Genomic DNA, 11842 nt, shown 5'->3' on the forward strand with positions numbered 1-11842 from the left:
AAAGGTGGCAAACATTATTTTCGAAAATTAGAAAGAAAAATGGTAGGAATGTAATTAGGATTATGATACTTTAACAATTTTTTTTAACAATTTTTTAATATTATGTGTTATTATTTTATGGGTATGAATATTTGATAGGGGCAATCACATACAACCTTTTAGAAACTTTTACGTGGAATTAAAAGGTGAAAAATGTTGTGTAATAACGGAAATTGTGATTTCACACGTTACAAACAAATAACAATGTACGGAAAAAGGTAGGCTATGAAAGCTTGAGCAGAAAGAGGAGTGAGGAGTGAAAAGTAAAGGAAATTAAAGGAGTGACAGGTGTTGGAAGAAGAGTTTTGCCGTATTCGGCATCATCAATTTATTCAAATTCAAAAGTCTTTTATGACAACACGGACCTTCCATATCACGGTGGCCAGAAGATACAGCAACTAATAATAACCCATTCGAAAATCACCACCATACACGTGGCCTTTATTTTATCCCTTCGCTGACTCCACTGCACGTGGATGACATCGCGCAATCAAAAAGGCTGCACCATCATTCCCCATGTGTGTGCGGTGTAGGCTGGTATTATCCCGGGGCGCAGATGAATGCTACGTGTGAAGGTTTTGGTGTGTGATTTGTGGATGCATAGGATGTAATGATGTGGAAAGAATATGATTCTATTTCTAATGAATATAAGTGTCGAGTGTATGAGAACGCTCGTACTCTCCTCCCGGTGCTTTCGTCTCTAGATTGTTACACAGTACAAAACAAAGAAAAAGAAAAAGAAAAAAGAGAGAGAAAGTGATGAGAGCGGTGATGAAGGATGAAACTCAAGCTGTGGTGAATGATAATTCTCACAACGGCAAATTCTCACATCTCCTTGCTTCCCAAGATCGTGATTATCTTCTTTCTCCAACTGGGGCTCAGGTTCTCTATCTCTCTCATAATCACTTGTTTGTCAGAGTTAATTATTCAGAGACTTATTCGAGTAATATAGCTGAAGATAAATAGCATATTCTTTGTATAAAGGAAAAAAAAAATAGTATAGAGAATGCTCCTAGCTCACTTTTGGCTGAGATGGTGGTCACTGGTCGGTTTTCGTCTTTTACAAATTGTCTTGATCTTGATATGATTTAACATCTGTGTGCTTTATACGCTTCCACAGACTTGCTATCATGGCCCTCCAACTTTGGTACTTATAGCCGCGGAAAATATCAAGATTTCATTAGAAATTTAAGGATAATAATAACGAGAAAATAATTTCTGGTAATATATGATTATGTAAATCCTACTTTCTCTACTTCTCTTTCAGTTTCCTTTATTTCAAGCTCTTCGCTGTGGCGTCTGGTGGCAAGGATTTAGTCTTGCAATGTTTTCTGGAATTGCTTAATTTAAATAATTAAAACATGTTTGGTGGGTTGCTGCCGCAGATGCTGGTGGCGGGTGAGCGTAGTGTTTTTGTTCAACCGTTTAGTAAAAAGAAAATGTGTTTTTAGTTACGCTTATTATATCTGTAAAAAATTCTCCATTCATGTGTTTTAAAAGAATTGTTAAGCATGCTCAGTGAATACCCACCCAGCATATATGTGTCGGTTGTTTTCTTGTAGAGTTTTGTACAGGTAACCAAGATTTCTGGATTTATCTATGTTTATCTGTTATATATCATAACTTAGAATATTTGCAACCCCAAAAATATGAAGGGATTGGACCTAGTTGTCGCAGTGCTAATCTTCCTCCACAGAAATCATGTTCTAGGGTTTAAAAACAATTATCATATTAGTCTTATTTAAAGGATGCAACTTCTCAAATTGAAAAAACTAGCCGGTTAGTTATGATCTCTCTGTTTAGCTGTAAACTTGCATGCAGAATATGTTCATATATGTTTTTTCTTCTTCTTTAAATATGAATCGGATGGGTAAATCCACTTATTACTACTTGAGAACCATTAAGGGGATGTAAGAACCCGACCCGTCGGAGTCCTTTACCCGCCCAAATAAACGGGTAAGAATAAGCTGAGAGAAGAAAGTCCTTTTGTGCTGTCTAATGTGGCTTGTCTCTACTTGCTTTGAACAGTGCCGTAGTGGTCAAATCCTTACTCTTTTAAGTTCATGAAACCATCCCCAACAAACTAAGCTTACGATTCCACTGAGTTATAGCATCTTTATAAGTGATATACTCTACGAAAGAGAGAATGGATTATGTGTAAAAAGGGTATTTTTTACACGAAGTGCAAAAGAAATTGAGATATGAAGCCAATTTTTTACTCAACTCTTCTTTAATCGTAAAGTAAAGGCACCGTCAATGGAGCGTTGTACATAATTATAAGTGGGTCATAAAAAACGGTTGCTTGAGTAAACTAGTGTTGCTTTACCATAGTCAATTGGTTAAAAAACTGTTCTTTAAATTTTAAGGTTGACTGTCTTTGAAGTTGCTCAACTAAGAAATCGGACGAAAATGCTTCTTTAGACTAAAAGTTAACTTTGTAAAAAGACAAAGAAGTTGAAGGATAAAATGATAAATATAAGACATGTTTAGAAGTTTATTGAGAGTAAAATTGATATTACTCAATCAGACTATGGAAAGATAATTCTTTTCATTCGCTTTTTGTAGAAAGGTGGGACATGGAATTATTTAAGAGTGATTGTTGAACCCAAATTTGGTTATTTTAAGAGTGGGAAATGGAATTAAAAATGAATGGTGATGATATTCTTGTTGGCTACGGAGTTGTTCGATTAGTTGGATCATAGATGAAAAGCATTCACGAGGTACACATGTCCCATATTTGTAGTCCTTATCAGTGTGTGATGGAGGACCAAGGATTGAATCGAAGGACATGTGTCAGCTAAACATTTCCTGTAGCGTTGTCAAGCTATTAGGCTTTGCGTTATACACGTGGCCCATTACCCCCTACAAAATAAAACACTGGGCCATTTCGGTGGCCCGTCTCTTTAACATTTCGGATAGCCATGGATTCTCTTTCTGTTGTTATGTACCCTTGCTTTTATATATCATCGTGTACTCGGTACTCCTTTGTCGGTGTTTCATTTCAACTTGCTTTCGTATAAATCTCTGAATTCTTATTAAGATAAAGTGTCGCATTTATGTTTTCATAAAAACATGTCAATTAATTGCGAACTTTACAGAGTATAATAGATGGTACATTGAGGAATGTGTTAAGAAAAATGCGTTCTTATCCTTTCCCTTGTAAGATATTTTATATATATATATATATATAAAATAGGAAAAGGATAAGAACGCATTTTTCTTAATATATATATATATATATATATATATATATATATATATATATATATATATTCATTTATTTTCCCATTTCCCCCATAGTAAATTGACACCTCGCAGACCAGACACATGGTCATCGCTGGAAGGTAGCCGTACGTTGTCCGGCATGGTCTTAGACTATGTTATGCAAGCGACACGTACGAACACGTATCCACGTGATGGCTTGTTTCTTTCTTTAGAATTTTCGTGCAAGCTTTTTCTCGTCATGTTAAACTGAAGTTCTTCAAAACTATAATTTTTTCATGGAAAAGATATTTTTTTTCTGATAATATTCCTCTTAAGAGATAAAATTTACTTGAGATATGATCGTTATAGGCGTCAAATTCGATAACTTCAATTACTCCACTTGGTCGTAGCTTATTTTGGATCCATATTTGAGATTATTCAAGTCTATATATTCGTATATTTAAATAAATATACGATCTATTATATATTAGTGTCTGTTATATTTTTTAAATATTTTTAACGTAAATATAAAATAACCTATTAAGTTAGATAATTTCTTTAACAAAATTAAGTGAAAAGATGAAGCTCTTACATATTGAAAGTCGCTGTTTGGTTAAGTTGAGGTTGTTGGAAACGGTGCATCTTACGCAGGTGAAGGTCAGTGATCTTGAAGGGAAAGTAGTGGGTCTATTATTCGGTGCGAATTGGTACCCACCATGCGGCGTATTCACCCAAGCCCTAGTTGGAATCTACGAGGAGTTGAAAAGCCGTTTCCCTCAGTTTGAGATTGTTTATGTGTCCTCTGACGAAGACTTGGATGCTTTCAGTAGCTTCTACGGAAACATGCCATGGCTAGCGATACCGTTCTCTGATTTGGAAACGAAGAAATGGTTGACCAGAAAGTATGAGGTGGAAGCCATTCCGTGCTTGATTTTGTTGCAACCAGAGGATGGTAAAGATGAGGGAACAGTTCGCGACGGGGTTGAACTTATTTACCGTTACGGAGCCGAAGCTTACCCGTTCTGTAACGAGAGGTTGGAGCAGCTGCGAAAGGAAGACAAAGTGAAGCGTGAAAACCAGACCCTCCTTAATTTGCTGTCAAACCAGCATAGAGACTATGTTCTGAGTCACACTCACTCTGGCCTTAAACAGGTAATTAACACTCTCTACCACCGACACCTTGCATGCATGCCACTGTTTTCCACTTTTTGTACTTCATCTCCTTAATCGTAATGTTAAAGCTGAATTTCAATATTAATTCAAGATGGTTGCAAAGAAACTTGAAATAATTATGTAACATAATTTAAAGTCTAAATACAATATATATATTGTAATATAGTGTTCACGACTTTTAATTGTAATATATATTTTTTGTAGAAAATTTTGTTTTAATCGATTTTAATTGTATGAAAAATAAAAAAAGTCGTATTTTTTATGTTTGTCATAAAACCTTTTCTCTGACTTTATCAAATAATAACTTAGTTTAATATAGTTATAGAAAAAAATGTTGGTAGAATCCATGAATGGGAATAGAGTTTGTGTTGCACGTGGACGAAGTTTTGTTGTTTGAAGTGCATGCAGAGAATCCTGTTCCTGTTCCTGTTCCGCGTGACGGGTGTTGCTTCTGTAAACAGGTACCTGTCGCTTCTCTAGTGGGTAAAACAATTGCACTCTACTTCTCCGCCGAGTGGTGCGTGCCATGCGCCAAGTTCACTCCCAAAATGATTTCCGTTTACGAGAAGATTAAGCAGGAGCTAGCGGAGAAGGGAGAGGAAGACTTCGAAGTTGTGCTGGTATCCAGCGACCGTGACAAAGCATCCTTTGAGTCATACTACAGCAGCATGCCTTGGTTAGCTTTGCCTTTCGGTGATTCCGAGGTGAAGAACCTCGTTCGACACTTCAACGTGCAAGGGATTCCATGGTTGGTGATCGTAGGTCCTGATGGTAAAACAATAACAGTGCATGGTAGGAGCTTGATAAACTTGTACCAAGAGAACGCGTACCCTTTCACGAACGCCAAAGTGGAGGAACTGGAAAAGAAGCTCGAGGAAGAGGCGAAGGATCTTCCGGCTCTGGTTTATCACGAAGGTCATCGGCATGACCTGAATTTGGTTTCTGATGGGAACGGTGGAGGACCCTTTATCTGCTGTGTGTGCGATGAACAAGGGTCTAGTTGGGCCTACCAGTGTCTCCAATGTGGTTATGAAGTGCACCCCAAATGCGTCAGAACAGTCGACCGTCAGAACAGTGTGTTAATAACTAATTAACTTCCTGTTCCAATTAATTCAATGTTCTTGTTTGTGGCCAAGAGGGTGAAAACTTATATATATATAAACACAGATATAAATATATAGCTCTATGGGTGCTTTTCTTCTTGTTGGGAATATATGTGGCTGAAAGAAAATGACAATATTGATAAAAGATAAAGGAGATACTACCATCGAGAATGAGTGGAAACGGACGTGATCTGAATTTAGGTTTGAAGTTTGATTTTCTGTCGGAAAAATGGCCATTCCTTGTTCTTAAAAGATCAAGACGTCATCAACTATTGTTATTCATAGCATTAGAAGGTGCTGTTACGTCTTCCTTATTTTTAAAACTAAAATTACAATTTCTAATATATGATTCTTCTATTCTTTTTTCCAAAAATATGGAAAATTTAAATATGAAGAATTTTTAATTACTTTTAATGTATTTTTGCATATCATTCCAAAGCACCGTCTAATGATTTTATTTTGTTTTATTTTAGATAGTAAAATTCATTAAGTTAAATGACATTAAGAATTAATTTTATTTAATTATATTCGGAGAGAGTAGTATTTAATAATTATATTCGGAGAGAGTAGTATTTAATAATTATATTCGGAGAGAGTAGTATTTAATAATTATTTATTTTTAATTTATTTATAAATAAAAATATTATAGATAGGTGTGAAGTTTTATTACCACAGTTTGTCTAATCCAAAAAATATTAATAAATACTTTTTAATTTTTCTAAATATTAGAAAATATTAACTGTCTTTACTTAAACATAATTCTATTTTTATTGAGGAATACTTAATTGAAAGTGGGCCGTGGGGTCCTTACTTATGCGCAACAGTCCACAAGGGTTCCGCTTCCTTTTTCTTCTTATGGACTCAGGCCCAACACTACTAACACGTCGTCGTTTCAACTTTTCTGTCACAGTTTTTATCCCACCCTGCAACTGAAAAGTAACCAAGATTGATCGAATAGAGATGGTATCGTTTCACTCATGTGGATGTTGCCGCGTTTCAACATCCACTGCGTTCCATTTCCAGTTTCGTACCTTACCTTCTTCTTCACTCTTTTTCTATGCTACAAGCTATAAATTTCGTTCTACCACAGCGAGCGCTGGTTCTGGTTTCACCGGAGGCTCAGACTCCGATGGAGATAGAAAATTGAACTTCTCCGGTGTGCGGTTGGAGGAGGCTGTCGATAGCACAATAGGATCTGCAAAACTAAGACTGGATAGTTGGATCTCTTCCCGCATCAACGGCATTAGTAGAGCACGCGTTCAATCAAGTATCAAATCGGGACTCGTTCATGTTAATGGTCGTGTCGTTGATAAGGTAATCTCAGAGTCGCGTTCATGCACTAGATTCTGAACCTGTTGTAACGTCGGTTTTGTACAATACTAAGAAAAACTGCAATTACCTGTGGATGATCAACTCGGATTGTGTGTGCGAGTTTTTTGGTTTCTCTTAAAAAGAGTTTCAATGTTAATTTGTGGCAATTTGTGCAACGATTTAAATCTGCATATTTCTGTTGTGGAAGATATCCTGTTTATGCGTGGTTTATTCTTGAATAGAAAATGTGCAGTGCTTAAATTTTACAGAATATTCCGTTTCCCAGGTTTTAGATATTGGAGGCGCTTCCTTTCGGTAATGATAGCGTATTCGAAATTGAAACTTAATCTGTAATGCTGGTTTTCTTTGCTGCGATCGGAGAGTTTAAGGAATCACCATTACTCAGGACTCTTACGTTGGGATCACAATAAGTAGAGCTTGGACTAGGTACTATACTACAATCCCTTCTTTAGGAGAGAGCCGTCCGTGAATCCATATCTGCACACATAGAAACTTCATTGTCCATCCTTGTACCTATGTATATTAGTATGCCTATATTCACACTCATTACCTGACTGTTGTTAGTTAAATGAAATATGTTTTCCTTTTAATGTACTCTATTTTTTGACAAACTAATAAAATAGAATGGCTATGTTAATAATAAAATTAACTAAGACGTACTATTAAATCAAAATTTAACATCGTGCTGGATTGAAAAATGACTGACTACTTCTGCAACTAGATGAAGACGAAGCCATAGGAACATTCGGCAACATAATTACGGCAATAGGATTTAGTGTTTTGAAATGGGAAGTGTACAATCTCTTAGAATCGTGACCAATCATTTGTATTGTTGCATAAGTATGGAATTCTTTTATAATTTTATACTAATAAATTATTAAATAATCAATCTGGGCATTTAAGTACTCAGAAATCCATTTTCTTAATAATATTTTGTGGAAAATACACATTTCACACCAAGAGACAAATCTATTTAGAAGATTATTTTCCACATGACAGTCAAAATGGAAAAATGATTTATTCATTCCTACATGATTCACAAAAACAAGCCCTTGACTTTATTTTTGACACTGCTATTTGTTTGGTAATTTCAGAGTTGCAGGGATTACAATTCTTAATTAAGCGATCATAATTTTTTTTTCATTTGAAATAGCTGGATTCCTTCATTATCCCTTGATAGGTTTAATCGTTGTCCAGTCTTCCCACTTTTAACTGTTTTGAACTATACAGATTAAGTTACATTTTTTAATTAATGTTTGAGCAGGCTTCTTTCAACGTCAAAGCTGGGGATCAGATCAAATGCACAATCGCGGAGTTGCAGAGATTGAGGGCTGTGCCAGAAAATATACCTTTGGATATAGTTTATGAAGATGAGCATGTTCTAGTCATAAATAAACCTGCACACATGGTAATTCCGAACCTGACTTGTAAGATTTGTGAAGTTATCTATCCTTTTAACTCCAATTTCTAATCATGTAAATATTCACAAGGCATTATTATTAGCAGCTAATACTGAAATTGCCAATTTCATTATTTGGTCTACTACCTAGGTTGTGCATCCAGCTCCTGGAAATACATCGGGGACGCTTGTCAATGGCATTCTTCACCATTTCAATCTTCCAAATGTTGAATTTTCTAAAGACGAATCTCTTTCAGATACAGAAGATTCTGATGACGAGGTTAATAGCTATGGCTCCATGACAAGTTCTTATGAAGGATCACATTCTATATTGTCTATGTCATCAATTCGCCCAGGGATTGTACACAGATTGGACAAAGGCACAAGTGGGTTACTTGTTGTTGCAAAGGTGTTTCTTGGACTTTCTCAAAACCTTGCATTAGCACCATATTTTAGCAAGGAAAGGAAGTTTTGTTTATTCGTTGAAAAATTTGTATGATTTGCAGGATGAGCATTCACATATGAAATTATCCGAGCAATTTAAGCAACGCACCATCAAGAGGGTTTATGTTAGTCTCACTGCTGGGGTACCCTCTCCGGTTTCTGGGCGAGTTGAGGTTCCAGTTGGCCGTGATCTTAATAACCGGTTGCGTATGACTGCTGTAGCTGGACCAGCCAATTCTAGAAATGCCCGTCATGCTGCTAGTAGGTGATTTATGGTCCTGATACACTTAATTAATATTTTGGTTATTTGCTAACTAATGTGAACTATATTAGTTGCTTCTGATCATATTCGACTTTTGTGAAATTTGGAATATATCAATATAAATTTACATAAAATACTTCAAATATTTACACGACACGGAATTAATTTTTTATTATTTAATTCACACGATGTCGGCAATTAGTTTAACTTGTGTGACTAGCAATTGTGTGATCCATTAAAAATCAATCAAAACTAAAATCATTTAGTATTTCACTTTGTGTGATCCATTAAGTGGCAAGATGCCCTTGAGAACAAGTATATTTAAGGTTTTATTATAGCTAGTCCTACACCAGGAGCATGTGTTCATCTAAAATTTATTATTTACCATATCTCAGGTACAGAGTAATTGAGATACTTGCTGGGGGAAGTTGTTCATTGGTTGAGTGGAAGTTGGAAACTGGACGCACTCATCAGGTACTTAATGACGCATAACTTCGGAGAAATGATGCATGGGTAAATTACATATTTTTTCTTGATGGTGAGCTCGTATACTACATACTAGTTTACCTAGGTTGAACCCATGTGGTTTGCCCAAACAGCTTTCAGTCAACTTTTATAACCGTTTGAAGATTATGCTATCTAAAATTCCGCATGGGAATTTATCTTTTAAACTGGAGAAAACAATAAAGGATAGTTTGTTTTTTTAGTCTACTGGACTGAAAATATTTATGATTCTAGTATTACTTTGTACTGCATTTGGTGATTTGGAATTGTAATTTCTTTTTGGATGGCCATTTATCTGTTTTGCATAGTCTTAATAGAAGGTTTGCATAATTCCCTGTGAAGTGGCAGTTTGGGAGATCTGAGAGCTGTCAGCACAGGGTCTTTCACATCTTGTTAGCTGATTTTGCTGGTGGAACTTTAAGTCGAGCTTTGCTGTCCTTTCTTTCTTCCTTTTACAAAAACTGCCTTTATATTTCAGTTAGGAAATTAACTTCAGTTGAGTTTGAAGAAAAGCAATTCACTTTAGCTTTTAAATCAATTAGAGTTTAAGGTGAATTTTACCTTTAACTGGATTTGAAAAAATGTGTCAAACATGTTGGCAGAAAAGTAAACTGGAAGTGGATTTGAACGTTCCAACTAAAATCCAAGGACACCCTATATATTTACACAATTGTATATGAATAACAGATACCAATATTTTGAAGAAAAATCTGTAATTGCATTTGATATTTTGAAGGATATGATTCCACTAGAACTTGCTAACAATTTACCTCCCAAAACGATCCCTATTTACTTTTGTAGATCCGTGCTCATGCTAAGTATTTGGGAGTTCCTTTACTCGGTGATGAGGTGTATGGAGGGACAAAAAGCATGGTCTTGTCACTACTAAGGCCCCGAACTCCCATCAGTTTGCATGGAAAAATTGTACAAATGGTTTCTAGGCTAGATAGGCCTTGCCTTCATGCTTTGACACTGGGGTGAGACGATAGAAGCCTATTAACGCATTAAACCTTGCTTCTCATCTCTTTTCATAACAAGATTGTTAAGGTTTTGCGGTTAATCCTTTGTTTTTGTAGGTTTCAGCATCCCTATACAGGGGAGCAGGTGCACTTTTCATGTGAACCCCCTGTAGACTTCGATGAGATTTTGAGCCAGCTTCGTAGAATTGGTAGTGAGAATGTTTCTTTCTCAAAGCGTTCAAATTTTTGACGATGGCACTGCATTCATATTTTGTAAGCAGCTTCGACTTGTCAAATTACTTCGCTATTATTTTTTTTCATATCTGTAGATTATTATTGGATTAGTAAAAGTCTACATCTGTGCATCATTCTGCATTTACATAATACTAGTTGTTCTTTTATCAATTTTCGCTCTTTATTTTTTATTTGACTTTTCATTTTTCTAAGTTGTTCAAAAATAATAAAATAAGAGAGAGTAAACAACAACAAAGTCAATGATCTATTTAAACGAACTACTCCATAATAACTTATAAAGGTTATGTATAAACTTTCTCATATAGTTTTTTTAAATTTTCACTTATAGAAAAAATCATCTCTTTTCTGTTTTCCTACTTTAAAAGTCCTTGCGGAAAAACATAAGTCATATTTCCCTAGGTGATGTCAGCTACGTGAACTAAACATTTGACATTGTTAAAAACGTTAGAGATCTCCTTTTGCAATTTCCTCCAATGTCGTTTTTGGTTCCTCTCCATCTTTTCACATGACAAAACAATCATGCTACCTACTTTTTTTTATTGGAGTCTCTATAGGCCTTGTTTGTAAAGTGAAAATCATCTTAACTGATTGTGTCAGCTTTACTCAAGCAGTGATGCTAACCTTTCCTTGTATATAATCATTTTGTATTTTGCCTTTTTAATTTGACTACACATTCACCTTAACATTTCAGTTAAATTACACTTGCCTCTGTCTCATTTGGTTAGTTTGATGTTAGTTGTGATACATAATGATATTCTATTTTATTATAATCAATTGTTTTAATGTATCAATATCATATTGTTTATCCTATTTTATTGGTGGTGTATTTTTTGTCTTGATTGTAACAAGATAGGATAATTGATCTCCCTCATCCTCTTTTGATAGTCCATCTTCGTTACAATAATTGTTGTTGATACAATCCCTAATCCCTGTCATTACCACCATTATTTGTTTTTCTTTTATTGTTCATATGTAACTGCCATTACATTATTATTACCATTCACTGCCTGTTTCCATCATGCTCATATACGATGTAACCCCCAGCATTCTACAACTATCACTTTTAATATCGTATCGTCGTGAGAGAGCTATACCAATTTTGGAATCATTGAAGATTTACAGTTATTTTTAAGGTAAGAAGAGGTTGTGTGGTTACCCAAGTTATATT

At 35.3% G+C, this 11842-nt stretch overlaps 2 protein-coding genes across 2 annotated transcripts; both read left to right on the forward strand.

The window, feature by feature from the left end:
• The first annotated feature begins 574 nt into the window (after window positions 1-574).
• Window positions 575-5627, forward strand: LOC124838812 (putative nucleoredoxin 2). The gene is made up of 3 exons (XM_047314501.2): window positions 575-921; window positions 3895-4395; window positions 4878-5627. Exons 1-3 carry the CDS (start codon window positions 799-801, stop codon window positions 5508-5510), a joined length of 1257 nt encoding a protein of 418 aa, XP_047170457.1. The 5' UTR covers window positions 575-798; the 3' UTR covers window positions 5511-5627.
• Window positions 5628-6449: 822 nt separating this feature from the next.
• LOC124838811 (Pseudouridine synthase family protein) lies at window positions 6450-10824 on the forward strand. Its single transcript, XM_047314500.2, has 7 exons — window positions 6450-6833; window positions 8116-8259; window positions 8402-8659; window positions 8757-8959; window positions 9352-9430; window positions 10262-10437; window positions 10537-10824. The coding sequence occupies exons 1-7, from the start codon at window positions 6480-6482 to the stop codon at window positions 10667-10669; spliced, it is 1347 nt and encodes a 448-aa protein (XP_047170456.2). The 5' UTR covers window positions 6450-6479; the 3' UTR covers window positions 10670-10824.
• The last annotated feature ends 1018 nt before the right edge of the window (window positions 10825-11842 follow it).

This window comes from Vigna umbellata, chromosome 2, assembly GCF_029865625.1.
Source record: "Vigna umbellata cultivar VRB3 chromosome 2, Vumbellata_1.0, whole genome shotgun sequence".
Lineage (NCBI taxonomy): Eukaryota > Viridiplantae > Streptophyta > Magnoliopsida > Fabales > Fabaceae > Vigna > Vigna umbellata.